The following is a 20,464-nucleotide window of genomic DNA, read 5'->3' on the forward strand; positions in this document are numbered from 1 at the left end:
CGGTATCCGTACAAATACTTAATATTTGTGTTGAAGGCCGCATCTAATTTTTCAAAATACGGTATTATCCTTAGACAGTACCGTTTTCACCCCTAAATGGCCCCTCTATTCGAAGATATAAATTCAACACTTTAAAAGCACGTTTGAAAATTGTTAAAATATCACTACTCCTGAGTCCTGAGTCCTGAGTCCTGACTTGGATTTAAAAATAGGCATTTTTTTCAAGTCTTCTTAATTTGTTATGTCTCCATCACCATCAGCACAACTAGTCTCCAGGGCTCCAGAGACTTGAGAGTGGAGACCACACTCATCAACACTTGTACAAACCACCGAGAAGGCGAGAACGAACAAAACCTCTCAATCTCATCACCCATCTTACGCCCCTCTGAAATTACCCAACTATCCTCTTGTCTCCCTTCTTCCTCAAATGAGAAACCAAAGTCATTCCTCAAACTGCTCAAAGAAGCATCTTCATTCCACGTCCATGGCATCGCCTTCCTACGCTCAAACCCTAACTTCAACCCTTGAGCACCTCGATCACGACCACATCACCTCCGTCCTTCTCCTCCTCCCGTTCGATTCCATCCTCGCCTTCGCTCTAACCTGTAAGAAGTTCAGGTCTCTGGCTTTGTCAGTATCACTTTGGGAATTGGTTTGTAGGAGGGATTGGGGAAATGGAACAATTGATTCGTTTTTGGCAACCTTGTCAGACAAAGAAAGGACTGACCTTTCTTATAGGAAGCTTTACGAGAAGGTCTCTATGCTGGGATCTCTATCTTGTAGGAGACTAGCATGCAAGGATGGTGCCTTTCCAAAGCCGAGAGCTTCTCACTCGCTCAATTTAGTATCTGACTGGTTAGTTCTTTTTGGTGGCGGTTGTGAAGGAGGTCGGTAAATGCTTTTAATCTTTTTTAGCTATTACTTGCTGTTGAAATAAGAAGTTCGAGTTCACTTGCATGTGTCACAAAAAAAAAAAAAAAAAAAGAAAAGATTATCAATCATAAACCGATAGGAAAGCTAAGATATTTAATAATAAAGAACCACTCCTAACACCGTTTGTTTAGCCATTGTGATATGCGTGGGAGGTCCCGGATTTAAAATTCTGTATCCGAACTGGGATGATTTGAGAGCTTTTACCCTCATATCATTCCAAAAAGAAAAGGATATTCAATAAATGATTGCAATTTGATTGGTATAGAACTGGAATTGTGTACCATCAGCCAGTCTGTTACCAATGAGGGCTGGAATGGTAATTTATTTTCCGCATTCATCTCTCTGGTCGAAGCATCTTTAAGATCATCTGCAAGGATCATTGTACCAGTTAGCTATTTTAGTACCAGTTGGTACTTGCTGGTATCATCTATGGTAATAGACTAATTCAACTGATGCTTGTCTTTTTCTATAAAAATCACCACAGTGGTAAACTAACAACAATTATGGATATAAGATCAGTAAAATCCAAAACTGGTGCCAGCGTCCAGTACAGTTCAGTTGCTTGTTATTTGAATTCTTTATTACTATTTATTTTCAGGCCGCCACCTGGATGACACATGGGTGGCATATGTTGGAAGTGGCAGAACAATTCCCATGCTGACATGGCGGAACGTTAGTTCAGGCCATCCCGGGGGACGTTTCGGTCATTCCTGCACTCTGGTCGGCACCAACTCTCTGATCCTCTTTGGAGGAATAAATGACAGTGGATCTCGTCTTAACGACACCTGGATTGGTCAGATCCTTCGTGAAAGTCCATATAATATAAAAATATTATGGAAGCCTCTAGAAGTGGGCCAATACATGCCACCTGCCCGTGGGGCTCATGCAGCTTGCTGTATCGGAGATTGCATGGTTTTGGTGCATGGTGGGATCGGGTTTGACGGGCTGAGGGTGGGAGATACCTGGGTTCTTGATTTGTCAGGCCCTGCTTGCTGGCAACAGGTGAGGACTGCCAACAGGTCAGCTCCGACACCACGGTCAGGACACACGCTGACATGGATTGGAGGGACACGCATGGCTATTCTGTTTGGCGGCAGGGGCGCGGGCTACGAGGCGCTCAATGATGTCTGGCTTTTTGATGTTGCAGGGTAATTTTAAAACCTCAAATTTAGTGATTTGGCGCTGGTACTAATATACCAACTGATGGTTGCCATACCACCGGATATTTTTTAAGTACATAGTGTGATTTTAGTTGATTAATTGTTTTATTTTTATTTTTGTTTACTTAATTGTATGGGCTAAAACAGTGAATATAAGCAATTGGGCCAGAAAACTGTGTACCAGGATTCTTGCAATTATAATCATTTAGGCAATGAGAAGGCGCCATATGTCGGCCCCATGCTACCTTTCAATAGTTTTTTATGCTTAATTTGAACATATTTCTTGTATTCTGAACTGTTAGCAGACTATTTTTTGCATTGATCAAGACTGGTAGTGTTATTTCAATGCTGGTTTGAACCTGTACAGAAAAAAGATAAAGCAAGCAGGTTACTAATTTATAACATTCACAACAGTCAGCCTAGGTGGAAGGAGCTAAAATTCAATATTGCACCAAACTTGCTTGATAGAATGCCACCCCCTCGTGTGGGCCACTCAGCTTCCCTAACATTGGGCAACAAAATCCTCATTTATGGAGGTGAAGACTCACAGAGGCGCCGAAAAAATGACTTCTGGGTTTTAGATGTACCAGGCCTCCTCCAATATCAGGCGGGCTTGAAGACTGATACGAAGGGCATTTGGAAGCATCTTAGTTTAGTGGGGGAGTCCCCTAGTTTTAGGGCATTTCATGGCGCTTGTGCTGACTTGTCAGGCCGGTTCTTATACGTGTTTGGTGGTATGGTTGATGGATTTCTACAACCGCCCGAGGCAAATGGTTTGAGGTTTGATGGGGAATCGTATCAGGTGGATCTTATTTTAAATTTGTAAAGTTTATGTGGAGTTTTAGGTTAGTTGGAATTTTCTTGTACGTTCTTATGTTAATTAGCACTGGACGTTAAAATAAGCACCAATAGCGTCTTCGCTTATTTCGTTTAGTTCTATCTTGGTATATATTTGTCAGCTTTCGTAGGAGCACTTATCTATATAGTATCGTTTAGTTCTATCTCGGTATATTTTTGTTCTCAAATGGTTTGAGAAGGAATTGAGAGAATACTGCACTCCCTTAATCAAGGAGAGTGCTATTTTCAGTCAATTAAGTTATTACAATATTGAGCAGGAGAGAAACTTTTATTACCAAATACCTATTTTACTCTTCTTCTCTCTTGAAGTCAATTTAGCATTGGGCGTGATGAAAAACCATCTAAGACAGATTGGCAGAATGAAAAAAAGCGGCAGCAAGCTGAACATGGCCTCAATCGCAGAGTGTTACAAGGGCAAAATTAACCAAAGAAGATTTCTTTCTTTGCTACTGCTAGACTGCTAGTTGCTCAGGTATTTAATCAGATTTCTGATCTCATTTGATGCTTCAAGCGTGCAACTATTTTGTGCAATCTCAGGCCGGTGCCCCGGCCCGCCCCCCTGAAAATTTAATATCAATTTGATGCAAAATGTTATATTTGCATAGTCTCAATATCTAAAACTAAAAGAAAAACATCTTCTAATTTGTGTCTATCCTTGTTTGGTTCTCTAGATCCACCACTGGTCTTAGTGCATGGTAGGATTGGGCTTTAGGGGCTGAGGTTGGGGACCCAGCTGCAGTGTTCTTGATTTGCCGGCTCCTGCCAGCTGGTACAAACTTTGAAGGCAAATTTAGACGGACCAGTCACTGGCCACTGGGTCAGACGAAATCAATACACAAATCGTTTGTCAGAGAGTGAATAAAGCAAGACAAACAGTACCTTTCAATGTCACAACATTCCTTCACCCTCCTTAAATAAAACCAAAGAATATTTGTTACATTGCTATGTTAATCCGCTGTATACTCATTAACTGCTCTGAGATGATGAGATCTGCATCATGTATCATATCATCATTACATACTGCCGCTAGAGCTAGTTGCTACAAGCATTTAATGACAAGTATGGTCTCCTTTGATTCTTCCCGCGACCAGTTTGTGGTCGCCACTCGCCAGAGAATTAACGCTTGCTTCCTGGATTTCACCATATCCAAACTGACAGTGACAGGTAGTCCTTCTCGGGTTAAAATACAATCGGGTCAGGTCAGAATGTCAGATCCGAGTTGATATAAGAACTGTCACTTTTACTTCCTTTTGCTTTACCGGAATAATTGGAGAACAGTCCCACCTTTAATTGAAAAGCCATATTGCATAGCTTTTCCTCAAAAGGCATATTCTTATCATGGGCATTGGGCAGTCATAAATAATTACTATACACTTGTGCCGCCTTTACAGCAGAAAGTGCTGTAAATGAGTTAATGCTGTTCTTTGGCCAGAACAATCAAGTCTGATCAGGTAGTATTAGTTAATGTTATGTACCTTTCACTTGTTTTCGGTTTAAATTGTTAGTTAATGCTATATAAGAGTAAGACTCTGAACACTAATGTAAGTAATTTCCAAACGGGCTTCTCCTAAAAGAAAAAAAAAAAACTGATCAGGTAGAAATGTAACCGGGGCGGATCCAGGATTTTCGCTCCATCATATCAGAAGGATAAATAATACAAAAAAATTGGCACATAACTGCTCCATCACGTGATACAGAATTTTTCACTGAATTGGTGTGCTTTTACTAAAGTGCAAAGTTGATTACGGAAAAAGACAGCGAACACGATATAACAACTTTGTCTGTAGCACGGGCACGGGGCACCCAGCAAGTATATGTATCGGGGTGTCATGTGCGATTAAATGCACACAGATTATGTAATGGGGACCATTTGGGGGCTCTAATTAGTAATTCCCCGTATTTGCGGTCCCTAATGCTCTTCTTCATAATTTCATTAAACATCACCCAATATGCATGCGTTATATATATTCACAACGGCACAAGTAATTAAGAACGAAATGTTGATTATGTAAAGATATACCTGTTTTTTATGCTTTTTTTTTTTTTTTGGGAAATTAACGCTTAATTTTGTATAGAGGTGCAAGTCTAATCCGATTAATCCGACCAACTTGACCAACCCGACCTGGCCGTTTAACGTTATTTTCTTAATAAAAAATTATTTATATTGCAATATCATTTCAGAAATGATGTGGTATCATCTAGTTTTTTAAGCAAAACTCCCTCTTGTTATTGTTAGTTAGAATATGTTGTATTTTTATTTGTATTTTTTGCACGATAACTAGCTACTTATGGTTACATTATTTTTATAACAAGTTTTTTTTCTAAATGAAACCGTCGAATCCGTAAAATCTAATCGCCTGGATATAAAGCTCAAATTGAATGATTCTTATCTTGATTGGTTAGTCACGGATTAAAAAAACAAATTTAACCTGACTATGATAAATTGGATTGACAGCTTAGATGAAATGAGACTTACTCGATCAATTTACACCCATATTTTTGTCTCTTTAGAGCATGTTCGTTTTTCACGGAATTACACGGAATAGGATTTGACAGAGATGAAAACTCATTTTTGAAAAAGTAAGAACCCATAGATATGCATGAGATTAATTGTAAAAATATGTTGAAATGAGTGTTTGGTTGTATCACGAAATTAGTTGCGGGTAATCTTAATTTATTTCAAAAATATATATTTTTATTTAAATTTCTCATTTATTTAAAATTATATATATAAAGGTTGGCTAAGCTCAAAACGTTTTTTTCCTAGCCCCGAGAACAAACGACTTAGTTTTTTCATTTTCAAAGTCTAAACAGTCAATCCAAACCGTTAGATGTTTAATCTATATTAAAATGTGCTTGAATACCAAATTTTACATTTTTTGAATTTTTTTTTACTATTTATTAAGATGGTTTCAAAATTGTTGTTTTTATTAAAATTCTGCACCATTGAAAAATAGCAATTTTCAAACTATCTTAATAAATAGTAAAAAATTCCCAAAAAATATAAAATTTGATCTCCAAACACATTTTAATATAGATTGAATATCTAATGATTTGGATCGACTGTTTGAACTTTGAAAATTAGAAAACCGAATCGTTTGTTCCGGAGGCTAGAAAAAAATAATTTGAACTTAGCCAACTTCTCTCTCTCTCTCTATATATATATGAAATCTGAACCTCGAGATAAAAAAATAACAAATATAGGCTCACTTTTTAAATTTTTAGTATAATTTATAAAAAAAAAATAGTAGTCCGGATCTCCATATTGTATTTAGTCCCACAACTAATAATATATATAACAATAGATGGTTATATGATACCTCTCTTAAGACAAGAGAATGGATACTTGAGATGGGAATTAATTAAATTAGATTAGATAGAATGCTACGGGGTTCGGTGGTTGGCATGGGCAGCTATAACCTCCCAAAAAAACCAATGTTATCAGAACCGGACCGGACATCAACCCGGTAAAACTTTGGGTCAACGGTTTACTGGTCGGACCGGTGAGTCAACCGGTTCAATTACTGGTTTATTTAAATACTCACATATATATGATTATTTAAATACTCACATATATATGAGATACCAAGATTGTTATAAATTATGTATTCAAAATTTCAAATAATATAATATAAGACCAAATTTATAGATATATTTCAAAATTAACATTTAGTAATAAATTATATCCTAATGAAAGATAAAGCACTTCAACAAAAAATAACAATTAGAATACAAATATAATAAGTAACAATTGTTAGTTTTCAAGGAAATATACATACACAAAATTTTATACTATACAAAATTGATACTTTAGAATATATAAAATTTAAGGCTTTATGTGTAAATTTCAAAACGATAAATTAAAATATACCGAAAGAATAAAGTTTGAACTACAGAGATGTACATTTATTTTTCTAGTTCATAGTTCAAACACAGGGAACACAGATGCACCTTAGGTTACAGAGATGTACATGTCTTACATGTCATTCATTTTCGTACTCTCTCATTTAATGCATAACAGTATAAAAGTGGAACTTTGAAGTTTGAACCGTTTAAATCCGCTTTTTCTACCTAAACCGAGTAACTGGTTTTTGAAAAACCAGTCTATTAAACCGGATTTTACCGGTTCACCAACACAAACGGTCTTTTAAACGAACCAAACCGGACATCCGGATCCGATTTTTTTCGGTTAAACCGTCGGTCCGGTCCGGTTCTGATAACACTGAAAAAAACAAACAAACAATGGCCCACCACGTGACAAGAAGAGAACTGGGTTTTTATTTTTAAAACTTTGCACTGAGTTGGGATTAATTGTAGTAAATTTTTTTGGGAAATATTACAAACTCTTTTTACCATATGAACAGCATTCGCCCTTCGGGAATTAAATTGGGAATTACCTCAAATTCCATCAATTTCCAGTGGAAATGCACCTGCCGAACAGGACCTTAAATTGAGCTCTAGAGAGGAGGATAATTTCTTCATTGAAGGAAAGGAACAAAAACGAAGAGAAACTCTGTGTGCACCCGGGCTACCCACGTCGTTCATCTGCTCCAGAAGAAGATAATCAGAGAGAAAAATAAAGGAACGCGCTATACAAACTTTTCAAATTTGTACCTCCCAAATTGGAGGGTAAGTTTCACTGTAATGAGGAGAACTGCGCTGCTTCTTCCTTTCTCCTCCTCGTTCCTCTCCGCGTGGGTGTTGTGGAACACAGCCTTAAGGATAAATTTCGTCGGAAATCACTAAATTTTGTCCTTTATTACGAATTAGTTACTTTTTTTATTTGCCTCTCTATAACTGCTGAACTTTTCATTTGTCCCAATTAAATCAATCTGTAATTTTTCCATTCAAAAATTTAGTGGAATATAACTTTTTCGTTATTATTTTAGATGAAATGAGCATATTTCATTAGTATTTTGGACGTAATGAGCATATTATGTTTTTTTTTTTGGATGAAAAAATTAGAAAATGATTTAATTGAGACAAATAAAAAGTTTGGTGGCTATAAAGAGACAAATAAAATTTGAGTATCAATTCGGAACAAAGAATAAGTTTAGTGACATCCAACAAAAATTACTCTATTTTTAAGTTGGTATTATTTTAAAGTCAGTAATTGAGTATGGAAAGATAGTTGGCTCTGTATTTATACAACTCTTTGACTTAATTAGTTTACAGTTAGATTTTTTAGAGTAACATAATCATGATTTAATAAGTAACGAGAAAAGAAGTATATATAATATTTTCTACCGGTCATTTTTCTTCTCATTCCTCATTCGATATTTCAATAAGAATATTAACTCTTTAGTACTAGATCATACTAACATAAGCTTAGCTTATTTTATCAAGCTTCCTGATAAAAATAAAACGTCTGAATAACATTTATCCTACAAACAATTTTTGTGTCGCTGAATCAAATTGCTTTGAGGAAATAGTTAAAGGGAGTTTTGAAAAAGTAATGAAGGAAGAAATAAAATGATTGAGAAAAGTGAATTTGAGAGTTGATTGAAAAAGTAATGAAGTAAGAAATGTCCTACGGGCCCAATAATTTGGGTTGAATTAATATTTTAAATATGGATTAAGACCTTGGGTTGAATAAATTATGGGTCTGATGATCTGATATTTATGTGTGGTTCACTGTATTTGGATAAGAATTTTTGAAGAGGCTCAACTGAATTGGTGCCATTGAATATGCCCAAACGAATGGTGCATGTTATTTATAAATTTGCATCAGCAGGCCAGATTTCGTCTTGATCATTTTAATCACAATTCCTACTTATTCAGAAACTATGAGAGAGAAAGGAAGAGAAACAGAAGGGGTTATCTATTCATTACAAGCATACTGATTGATAGTTGTTTCTCAATCTATTCGTAAAGATACCGGTAGAGACTCAACTGTTGTTATTAGTACGTATATCTCAAGTATCACTAGATTGAAGGAGTTGTTGGATATCAAAAGATCCTTGTTAAGTATGTCAAAGTGTTGAATCTTTTCATCAAAACACTTTTATATGAAAAAAAATATAATTTATCTTAAAAACTTATTTAATGTGACAAATAGAAGTATAAAAAATAATTTTATAATTACGGAGGGAGGATTCAAATATTTAAACTTTTGTATCACTATCAGTGTTGTAAATAACGGTATGCGGTCATTGGACAGGGTACTGCCAAGCGACTAATCGGGAATAATCGGCCATAATCGAAAATAATCGGTTGATTAGTCAGAAAAATTCATGACAGTTTGGTCACCGCCAATGACTTATCGGCCAATTAACCGGCCTAAACGGACGTTTTTTACAACACTGATCACTACTATGTCTTTATTTTTTTTAATTTATTAATAATAAAAATTCTAAAGTTCAAATGCCAAATAAAATTATTAGATATGATCTCTATTTTTTCACTAGAAGCGTATAAAAATATTATCGTTTTTTTATACGAATCAATAAATTGAAATATCAACGTCAAAAAAAATTATTCACATCGGTATATATAAGAAACTCTTGATACAAATAAAAATGTCGTAATCTTCTAGCATACATTAAGTTATTAAAATTTTAAAAAATAGAAGGATAATATAGACACACAAAATGGGAGACATTTGAAGCTTCTCATTATAATTAATTATTTTGTCAATATACTTAGTTTTGAATAAATATTTGTGATATTGTATGTTAAAATAATAGGTTAATGATTTGTATAATCATTGGATTTAGTTTTAAAATGTTTAAATAAGTTACATTGAAAATGGTTCATTAGATCTAGTATAAATTTACCTTTACATGTAACAAAACTATTAACTACTAAAAAGTTAAAAAGAATCTAGAACTTTCTACCAACCTCCTTTCTTCTATTTATTGAAACTCTTTTTATTAAAAACACAGACTTAAAATACAAAAGCAAATCAAAATATACGTAGACCAACAATATCAGACGAAATTCTATTCAACGAAGAAAAAGTAGGTCCATAAACCGGATCAAAATTTACTTCTATTCTAAAATAAAAATAAAAGGATGTTCCTTTTTCTCATTTTGTCTCTCCTAAAAGAGAGAAAGAGAGAACAGAGAACAGAGAACAGAGAACAAATAAAGTTCTCCTATTCTAAAGAAATAGAAGCCCCTGAACCAATAAAACAAGGAAAAATTGTGAAAATGCCACTACAAAACTTTGAAAATGTGAAAATGCCATTCCAAAATTAAAAATCTTCAAATTGCCACTTTAAACTTACTTAAATTGTGAAAATGTCATTTATATTGTATTCTTACACTATTTTTAATTAAAAATTAACTAAAAAAAATACTATTTTGGTATACATATTTCTGTATTTTCGATTATACCCTCCATACAATTAATTGGTTATTTGCCCCCTTCATGAAACAAAGATGCCCTTCTAATCAATCTAAATTGGGATTCAAGTTGTATCGGCCCAATGACTGTCTGAACTCATTTCGTAGATCCACATGTATTGGCGGCTTGGCGCACATATATTGGGCCCATGAATTATTATACTAAATCCATTGAAAATGTTTACCGCTTAAATGAGGTCCTTTTTCTCCATTGAAAATGATTTATGCTAAAAAAAAAGTGAAGATATGCTATGTTAAAAAAAGACGTGTTAGCATACAAAAACTATGCCGAGTAAAATGTACATTTATACTGTACTAAGATGCAAAAAATGGCGCATTTATACTGGACATTTTTTAATGGTTCTAAAAAAATATATATACTGGACATTTGTAATGGTTCTAAAAAAATTGGCGGATTTACGCTACAAGATACAGTATAAATATTTCTCTTGATCTTACCGTATTCCATTATGAGGCCTGCACAATGAACCCGGCCCAAAAACAGCCTTTCTGCCAACGTGTCAAGGAAAAAATAATTTTATAATATATTAATGTCAGAAAGTAAATTAGGAGAATATTTCAGCGTCATTTTAAGGCATTTTACATGTTAACTTTTTAGAGGAAAGTATACATGTTTACTTTAGAATAAAGGAGTCCAATTGTTAGCATGGATAAAGTACTCTACCGTCTCTACATCTTTATTCTTTTAGGGTAAGGCTACGGTGCTATGGGTTGCATAGAGGGCTACGGTGATACGGCTCAATATTTGAGTTTTCAAAATCCTAACGGTCGATCCGAACCGTTCATCTTGTTCTCCATATTAATATGTGTTCGGAGATCAAATTTTATATTTTTTGGAAATTTTTTACTTTTATTTTAGATAGGTAGAAAATCACTTAATCTAAAAAAATTATGCACCATTCAGATATTTGATTTTCTACCTAACTAAAAAAATAGTAAAAAATTTTCAAAAAATGTAAAATTTGGTCTCCAAACACATATTAATATGGAGAACAAGATGAACGGTTCGAATCGACCGTTAAAATTTTGAAAACTCGAATATTGAGCCGTAGCACCGTAGCCCTCTATGCAACCCATAGCACCGTAGCCTTAGCCATTCTTTTATAAAAGCTTTTGTTTGTAAAGAATCAACAAATATCTTACATGCTAATCAAGCTTTGGATTAGGTTAAAAATGTTCATCTTCTCTCACTTCAATAAAAGAAATATTCATCTCTCAATCATGTCTCATCTCTTTATCTTCAATTTTAAAATTTAAATAGTTAATCTAAATTATTCAACATGATATTCATATTAAAATTTGTTTCCAGATCAATTTTTATATTTTTTTTATTAATATTTTACTATTTTTCTAGATAAGTACAAAATTACTGTATTTGAATAGTCCAAAAACAGTGATTTTCTACCTATCTAGAAACAAAAATGCCCCATAGATGTAAAGAGGTCTATTCTAATGTCAGGCCACCTGTCCATATATACTACATATGTCACGAGTTATGACCTGATTGTGATTTGTGAGAGAAAAACAACTGGGAAAAAAATGGGTTCGAATATCTAAAATCACCAATTCAACAAAATTTAAATTATATTAGAGAAATAATATTAATAAACTAAAGATCATACTCTGAAATCCTAGTCTAGATTCAAAACTATGAACGCGTATCGTATCCTCTGCGTTAATAGATTTGGACCGTCCGATTGAGATCTGAACTATTATTAAAGGTACCCGTGCATCATAGGCGAGGGCCAGATTGGCTTCGATCTTGATCCGACGGCTGACATGCATTAAATTAAACTCAACAGATTCTCTTTTGAGTTTCGAAACTATGACTTTGTTTCAAAATGGGCTAATATGATTAAAAACATACCTTTCCTTTCTGTAATAACCAAAAGCAAAAGGTACGACGCTTTCTTTAAACGTTAAAGCAGGATCTTTATAATTTGTGATTTTATTTAATATAATTTAGTCCATGTTAATTGGTGGATTTGGGTTTTGAGAGTTCCATACTAACTACCCCATACCCATACTCAGTTCATGACATCAATTTTCTATATAATAATAATGAAAATTTGCACTGATTGATATTTAATTAAGTTTCAAGTTTCAACCAAACCAACCTTATCAGCACAATCTCCAAGAATTAATATATACAATCTCATCATTACCTTAACGAATGGCCAGCATGTTGGCTTTCTGTTAGCTTCCATTGCAACACTGCACTACTTGACTACTTACATCAAAGGTTGAAAGTAGACAGAATAAAGGGAATGCGCATCGTTTACCTTTTCAAACTACCATCCTCTGTTCAATTTTAAAAATCTACACCATCCTCTGTTCAATTTTAAAAATCTACAGAACGGTAAATACACACACACATGATGCATCCTTAATTACTGGTGGACGAGTATGAAGCGAAATAAAAACCATTTAATAATGATTAATTTCCCTATAAAATAATCTGTATTCTGTCTTTCTCAAAATGAATAATTCAAAGAGTGAGCATGCTTAATAAAAGTGGGTCACGTCACGGGTTGTTGAAATCTTAGATGCCAAGCTCAGTTGATTTCTAGCTTTTCTGTTGTTAATAAAAGTGGATAAATTGTTTGGCTGCTTGTTAATAAAGCAAACTTCTTCCTTCCCTTCAACGAATCAATCCTCTAATTTGGTTGGCAATCCTTAATCATTGAATTGGTGAAAATTAGTTAGGTCTTATTTGCTAGGTTTTATATAGATTAACAGTGGAGAAGGTAAAATCATTTAATTCTACTGAGTCAACCCCCTCAATCCTCATCCTTTTACAATATCAAAGATAATTTATTTTCATGGGAACAGTGGTTAAAGACAAAACCAAAAGATTATTTTAGAGAATGAGAATGAATTTATTATATGACAAGTATGATACCACAACCACAGCTATGCACTCAAAAGGCACAGATATAGACCTAAAACGTGTGCCATGTGTAGGTAGTGGATGAAGGGACAAAACTGGGGTCCATGACAATTATCAAATCTACTATATGTTTTTAAATTTAAATTTAATACCAAACTTTTTAAGCCAGCAACATGGAAGGTGTGTGATTGTACCAGTGAAACACAAGGCACCAACTCCACCAACCTTTCACACCCCTGCCAGTGCCAGATCAACCACCCACCCCAAAATATCACATAGTTAGCATCTTCCCTAGGCCACAATTTATTAAATTCCTTATTTTCCACGGACCAAAAAGAAAAACATTCAATTAAATTCTATATTGAGTGTCGTTAATAAATAGAGAAATAACTGCAGACTGGGCATGTGATTATGAGTGAGATAAATAGGTAGCTTAAAAATCAAATATACTGAAGCCATGAAGGGATAAAATAAGTATAACAGGGCGATGCTCAGTATTTTTAATACGATACGAGCATAATAATACAAATTTGGAATGAACATTTCAAAATAAACATTCACAGAAGAAAAAAAATAAACAGGGAGAGACAACCATCTGAAAATATTTGGCAGGTTCGAACCCAAATTCCACGAGTATACATCATAACCTTAACAAAAACAAAAAATAATAATAAAAAAACAAAACAAAAAAGAGAAAAAAGAAAGAAAAAAAAGAAAACAACATCAGGCTATACAAGCAAACCCCACTTTAGGTAATCATCCATCCATGCATGCAATGCATCCATTATATTCTAAAGAAAGGCCACATCATAATCACAAACCACATCATGTTTTCTCACGCATCTCTCTAACCCTAAATCATCCAAGATGATTTTAAACGAAACCCAACACGAGCCAAGTCTAAACAGATCTAACAGAGTTTAGACAGGTATGACATCTATGTTCGAGGTATCTTCACATCTTAATACGATGCCCTCGAGACTGACAGGTAACACGCATTGGACCCACTGGCAGCCAGTAGAGAATGGCTCAGATGGTGGTACAATCATTAGCACATTATCATTTCGTTGTACCACACCCATCACACTTACTGTACTTCCTTCTTTAATGTACCTGAAGAGGTAAAAATAACATGTCTTATTAAATAAAAGACAGTTTTATTAAATAAAATATCTCTTCATACGTGAAATGTCAGTGTATAAAATTTATTATAAGTATCCAACATTTTTCCTGCATACCCTGCAGAATGAAAAGTATCTTCTATACACCTCATATCGCAAGCTAAGTTATACAAGGGGTCAGAAAATAAGGTCTGAATGTGCATTTGCTGAAAAAACAAAAGAACAAAGGAGCATAGAAGATACTCCTCACGTTTTGTGAAGTGTATGTACAAACTATTGTTTTGCAGAATATCAATGGTGTTTCAAATTGGAGCCGCCTGATGTATTGAGTTCTTGCTGGAGTACACTGGAACCGATGAAATAGCCTCGAATAAATTTCATTTGTTTAGTTATATGCTTCTTTACCCACTACCAGTGCGTCGCTAGAAAGACCCCTTCCAAGAACTACCGGTCAAAATCACCAACAAGCAAAAAGTAAAAAAAGAGAAAGAACAAAAAAATTTAAATCAGGACAACTATACCCTTCTTTGAGACGCATGATGCGATCGTCACTAGATAAGTTTCTCTCAAGTAACCATCGGTGAAATTCTGGAGACATATCCTTGTTTTCTGGTTTTACATCTATTACAATCGACTCATCTACATATGGTGTAACCCTCGCTCCATAACCAGTCTTGACAAGAGCCCTCAATCCTGATTGGAAATCTGATATGTAAAAATCAACCACATGCCGCTGGAGAAAAAAATATACCAAATGTGAGAATTTACATAGAAGGTTTGTGCAGGAAAATTATATTGGCTTTTTTATAAACTGTTCTTGGTTGAGGATTAATACATTGCAATACTGAGGATAAATTGGCTTAATGACAGTTGTTGATAGATATTTCTTTGAGTTAGATAAAGGGATAGTTGCAAACTTGGATTGAATTTTTGCTGCATAATCAGACACTATTGCAAATAATGACAAACCAGATGCACGCTGGATAAAAAAGAAGCGAATCTAATTAGCATGAAACACCAAAGCCTAACCTCCATAGAACGCATGCCCCACGTGAAGCGACGGTGCTTTGCATTTGCCGCCTTAGAGTCCCAACCTCTGTACTCAAACAGGCTTGTAGAAGTGTAAACACACCTTGGGACCTTTTGAAATGACGACTCCAATGGAAAATTACCACATGTCACCACCTACTCTCACAAATAAATTCAATCAGCCTTTTATAATTCAAATAATATTTATTTTTTGTTCCCTCTATTCTTTTGTGAAAAACACAGTACATTTTCTGTATGCAACTACATCTAGCATCATACGAGTTATATGCCAGAATCATTCAAAACATTTAGATAAGTGGACCGACAAAGTAAATTAAATCTTGATAGCTATAACCTTAGCACCAATAGTTCCAGGTCTTCAAATTCAGACAAAATTAAATCAAGATAACCAAGCTAATGAATGTGAGTTTAGTGGGTCATCTGGAACGATCGATGTTAATCCGAAAAAAAAGTACCAGGAATTTAGACATTTTGTTACCGAGCCTAATCATGATTTTCATATATAATTGTTTGCCCATTGCAAAAATAATCTAATTAGCAAAACCAAATATAAACATACGCAAGTCTAACACAGTTTGCCAGGGTAACGGATTTGTAAAATCATCAGAAAAAGATGTACAGACTGCTATTTTCTAACGCAACAAAACCCCAGGTGTACTTCTCAAAACACCAATACACACATGCATGCACAAATATATATTCTGAGACACTTACCCCAGTAACCTTGACATATTGTCCATCCTTGGCAGTTCTGAGATCAGCATCAGCATATCGCCCAACAAACCCAATAACTGCCCTCTTACCCCAGCAAATATTCCACACCAATAGAGCTGCCACTGCACCGAATATAATTACCACGACTATCAACAATACTGGGTTGTGGACCGCACCAAGAATAAACCCACCTGCTATAAATCCCATCACAAATAGAAGGATCACAGACCACATTATCGGCTTCGGGAAGCTGCCAGCTATCGAGTAACCCTCGTCGGGGCTTAGGTTGGTTACTGCCTGGTTATGCGCGAACGAAGTGGTGCGCATTTTGATGGACCCAGTTGGGTCAAGTGGGCCAGAGATCTTCCGCGGGGCCCCTGAGGAGTTTAGCGGACCAGAGGATATTGGGCCTGAGGTAATTAGACCTGTCGTGGGAAGAACCGGGGCCAGGGGCCCTGAGTTCTGGCGGGCCATGGGAGTGACACCACCAGACTGGGGACCTGATGATTTTTTGGTCGGCTCACCGTGCTTGTTTAGTGGGCCCGAGTTGGATTTAGTACGGGCAACAGGTACCCCCGAGGAGGAGAGGTTACCAGAGTAAGTACGGGAGGTGACAGGACCGCCAGTTATTGGGCCCGAGATGGGACCTGATTTACGGGACTTTTCGACGTGCAGCTCAAACATCTTACCCAGCTCGCCTGATTTTTTAATGTCACCCCCTGTGTAGGGCATTGCAGTGCTGCTCATGGTCGGTGGTTTCTCTTTTGGCTGCTCAGGCCGGCCCGAAACATAGAGCCCATTGCTGAGCTGGTGGGATGGAAAGCGTGAACCCATGCTTCGTTCCGTTTAATTTCTAGATGGTTTGGTCTGATTTGGTTTGGCGTTCTTTTGGGGTTTGGGGGGCTATGCTTGGATGAGTGAAAATTTAAGAGGAAACATGGAGGCGATGCAAACCCTAAAAATAAAATGAAAAAATTAATTCAAAATTCCAATTAATGTGGATGGTGATGTATGAGTTGCGAAAATTGGGTTCCTACTTGGCATTTGTTGTATGCTTACCAAGCTACTGCATTTAATTGTATTTGCATATATTTCCATTATAGAAAATGCCACCTATGGTAATAAGACAACTATTACAAAAAAAAAAAAAAAAAAAAAACAGCAACTAAATGATAATTTATATGCCATCGAGTTAAAATACTCAGCCTAGTTCTCTTTTACAAAATCAATATGCAAATATATATATATATATAGAATTTGGCTAATATGCTATGGGTAGCTAAGAAGCCTCCCGTGCTACGGCTCAATATTCGACTTTTCAAAATCCTAACGGTCGATCCGAACCGTTCATCTTGTTCTCCATATTAATATGTGTTTGGAGACCAAATTTTACATTTTTTGGAAATTTTTTACTATTTTTTTAGATTTATTGAATATCGCTGTTTTTTATGGTTCAGATTTGTCTGAAAAACAGTGATTTTCAATAAATCTAAAAAAATAGTAAAAAATTTCCAAAAAATGTAAAATTTGGTCTCCAAACACATATTAATATGGAGAACAAGATGAACGGTTCGGATCGACCGTTAGAATTTTGAAAAGTCGAATATTGAGCCGTAGCACGGGAGGCTACCCATAGCACCGTAGCCAAGTCCTATATATATATATATATATATTGTTTTCCAAATAAAAGTTCATCGATGAAATCTCACAAATTATCAAGTTCATGCTTCTTTTACAAAAAATACAATTCCAAAACACTACAACAGGGCATATTTGGAGTAATTATGCAAAAGGAAATCCATCATCAACAATTTATGATTCTTTACTTAAGTAAATTTTACTATAAATTTAGTCGCTGATTCCCTAATTACTAAATTAAAATCAATCCAGGAGTATTAAAGCTTGAACGAAAAGAGAAAAATTACATGGTAAACCATCAAATAAAAAATTTATGTATTGCAAATTTGCAATAGAGATTTTTTGGCTGGAAACTGCTCATGGTCAACTAATATAAAAGGATAAATATATATATAAAAAAAAAATACCAATCAGTTTTTGGATGCCGTAGAGAAAACATGCACAATTACCGCTAATGCTTGTTTCAGTCAAAAGCATTATAATATGAAAAAAAAATATACAAGCTCCCTAAGACGAAAAAAAAAACCCACCACAAACCCCCCATAATGCAGAAGTCGAATACATAAGACCTCCACCTAAATTCTCAATTTTAAAGTTAGGCTCTTACGAAATATCACTATCAGAGAAAAATACCAAAACTTAGATCTAGGCCAGAACTCAAAAGTAAGTTTGGAGAAGTAACTATACAGGGAAATTGCAAATTTTCGAGAAAATGCTTAAAACTTTTAGACGCATTTTACCAAATTAACCCAGATCTGTAGTGGAGAGATCTGCAATTTAACATAACCAAGTCTAAATTTGAGATTATTAGAGAACATGCATTAAGTGAAGATCCAATTACATGAAACAAACCACACTGAACTGTTTAACTAAAAAATAACGAGGGAAAAATATCAAGATAAAAATAAAAGTTTCTTACCAATCCCTTAACCAGATCCTGAATCAGAAATGAAGAAAAAAACTGACATTGTCAATACTAAATCTCTTTTGTCAAAAAATAGAATAGCCTAATTGAGATAAATCACTATTTGTTTATGCTTTTCCTTTTTTGATAGACTCAGATCTCAGATCAGAGAAAAATAGGAAAAAGAATCACGCATTCGCATTTCTAAATCAACAAAGAGTTAGTTCGGCATTCAGAGGCTCCAAGAGTAAAGATGAAAGATTTAAAACCATAAATGATTTTAGAAGGGAGATTTGATTTACTATGTACCTAATAGCGCCGATTTCAGTGCGAAAGAGACGCACCTTGATCTAGAGAGAGAGAGAGAGAGAGAAACCGAGAGAGATTTTTATTTGGTTAACACAAGGGGGGTGCGTGTGTGGGCGTTGGTGTGTCTCGAAGGAGAGCTTCCAAAGAAGCACAGAGACAGAGGTGGAAGAGAGAGAGACTATGGAAGAGAGAGTAAAGAGTGAAAATAGAAAATTAGTACCATCAGTTTTCTCTTTATTTAAATATAGAAAGATATCATGTGAGAAGAATTATATTTCACTAATAACCTTCGAAAGCTGCGGCCTTACCATTTCTATTTCTATAAAACAAATCTTATTAGATCTAAAAACAATTTACGCCATCCTAATAATTTCAAAATATTACTTTATACTATGTCTGAAATTATTCCCTCTCATTTTCATTTGTTTCTGAATTAACATAGTTTATCAAATCTTTTATGTTTAATATAAATCACTGCATTATCGTAACAAACTTGGAAAGTTTGCCTTTGTTATTTTTTTCAAATGAAAATAATTATGCAATGCCAACCCCCTCTCTCCTAAAATAACCTTATTATACCATTTTAATATCCATTTGTACGAGTATATTCTAAAGTAGGATTAACAAAATTGATGAGTTTCTTTAATGAAAAATATTTAACGGCGGCAGTTTTACAATTTGCAAATTTAAAGTTTTATAGGGTTGTATTGAAATATATATTTGGATTCCATAGAGGCATAGTCGCATAGATAGATGCAAAAGGGTTAAGAACCCCTGGCACATTTGCATGGACCAGGACTATACCGTCGATATATGTGACGCTATTTTTTACGTAAATATATATATAATCTTCAGTTCTTCACGGACTCCAGTCTCCACACAAACTATGTGATTACATTTTGTATCAGATTGTGCCTTGTGCTAACATAAACCTTGTGTATTTAAACTTTTTCTCTGAAGGTCGACACAGAAACGCACCTTTCAGCTACCCCTAACCCCTCTCTCTCTCGGTTACGGCTTACGGGAAGTGGAATTACATTAGCAACCCTCAGTCTCGAATAAAATCATTTGATTTCGAATTTTTGCTTCGTTCCGAAGACCAATTTCTTCGAGGGTTCAAATGTTTTCGTTCTCCTTTTTTTTTTCCTCCTACCATTCCTCTATTTTTTTTTAACTTTAATAATTTAAAATTTAAAATTTAAAAATCAAAATAAAACCGTTAAATGTGATCTATGTTATTTTCTCTGTGTTCATAAAAAATTATCACATTTTAATTTTATTTTTATGTGAATCAATAATTTCAAAAATCAACGTCTATAAATCATCCACATTATTGCATTTTTTACAAGCTCTTGGTGACAATCAAAATAAAATTAAAATATTATAATTTTTTACACGTGCATAAATAAAATAATGTAAATCATATTCAACGGTCTTATTTTGACATTTAAGTTTTAAATTTTGAATTATTAAAGTTTTAAAAAATAAAAACATAATGAAGACACAAAAAATAGAGGCA

The 20,464-nt window shown here is 34.7% G+C and overlaps 2 protein-coding genes across 4 annotated transcripts; one reads left to right on the forward strand and one right to left on the reverse strand.

Annotated features, from left to right (window-relative positions):
• The first annotated feature begins 296 nt into the window (after positions 1-296).
• LOC144565234 (Kelch repeat-containing F-box family protein) lies at positions 297-3,017 on the forward strand. 2 transcript variants are annotated; one of them, XM_078314936.1, is made up of 4 exons: positions 354-605; positions 711-887; positions 1,532-2,081; positions 2,508-3,017. In XM_078314936.1, exons 1-4 carry the CDS (start codon positions 428-430, stop codon positions 2,917-2,919), a joined length of 1,317 nt encoding a protein of 438 aa, XP_078171062.1. In that variant the 5' UTR covers positions 354-427; the 3' UTR covers positions 2,920-3,017. The 2 variants fall into 2 exon arrangements, with proteins under 2 accessions (XP_078171061.1, XP_078171062.1); XM_078314935.1 differs by having other exon boundaries at positions 297-887.
• A 10,766-nt stretch (positions 3,018-13,783) lies between these two features.
• On the reverse strand, positions 13,784-19,155 carry LOC144565143 (putative membrane protein At1g16860). 2 transcript variants are annotated; one of them, XM_078314805.1, is made up of 5 exons: positions 18,946-19,155; positions 16,095-17,049; positions 15,360-15,515; positions 14,852-15,063; positions 13,784-14,322 (listed from the first exon to the last, which is right to left on the reverse strand). In XM_078314805.1, the coding sequence occupies exons 2-5, from the start codon at positions 16,926-16,928 to the stop codon at positions 14,130-14,132; spliced, it is 1,395 nt and encodes a 464-aa protein (XP_078170931.1). In that variant the 5' UTR covers positions 16,929-17,049; positions 18,946-19,155; the 3' UTR covers positions 13,784-14,129. The 2 variants fall into 2 exon arrangements, with proteins under 2 accessions (XP_078170931.1, XP_078170932.1); XM_078314806.1 differs by having other exon boundaries at positions 18,939-19,144.
• Between the last annotated feature and the right edge of the window lie 1,309 nt (positions 19,156-20,464).

The sequence above is a fragment of the Carex rostrata genome, chromosome 14 (assembly GCF_964058835.1).
Source record: "Carex rostrata chromosome 14, lpCarRost1.2, whole genome shotgun sequence".
NCBI classification, from domain to species: Eukaryota; Viridiplantae; Streptophyta; class Magnoliopsida; order Poales; family Cyperaceae; genus Carex; species Carex rostrata.

Bases quoted from the DNA above. Each gene is read 5' to 3' on its own strand.
- LOC144565234 (XM_078314935.1), top strand. From the start codon at position 428: ATGAGAAACCAAAGTCATTCCTCAAACTGCTCAAAGAAGCATCTTCAT. The intron at 888-1,531 runs GTCGGTAAATGC...ATTTATTTTCAG, and splicing joins TGGTGGCGGTTGTGAAGGAG to GCCGCCACCTGGATGACACA. The intron at 2,082-2,507 runs GTAATTTTAAAA...CATTCACAACAG, and splicing joins TGGCTTTTTGATGTTGCAGG to TCAGCCTAGGTGGAAGGAGC.
- LOC144565143 (XM_078314805.1), bottom strand. From the start codon at position 16,928: ATGGGTTCACGCTTTCCATCCCACCAGCTCAGCAATGGGCTCTATGTT. The intron at 15,516-16,094 runs GTAAGTGTCTCA...TTGTGAGAGTAG, and splicing joins AATATGTCAAGGTTACTGGG to GTGGTGACATGTGGTAATTT. The intron at 14,323-14,851 runs GTATAGTTGTCC...TTACCTCTTCAG, and splicing joins ATCATGCGTCTCAAAGAAGG to GTACATTAAAGAAGGAAGTA.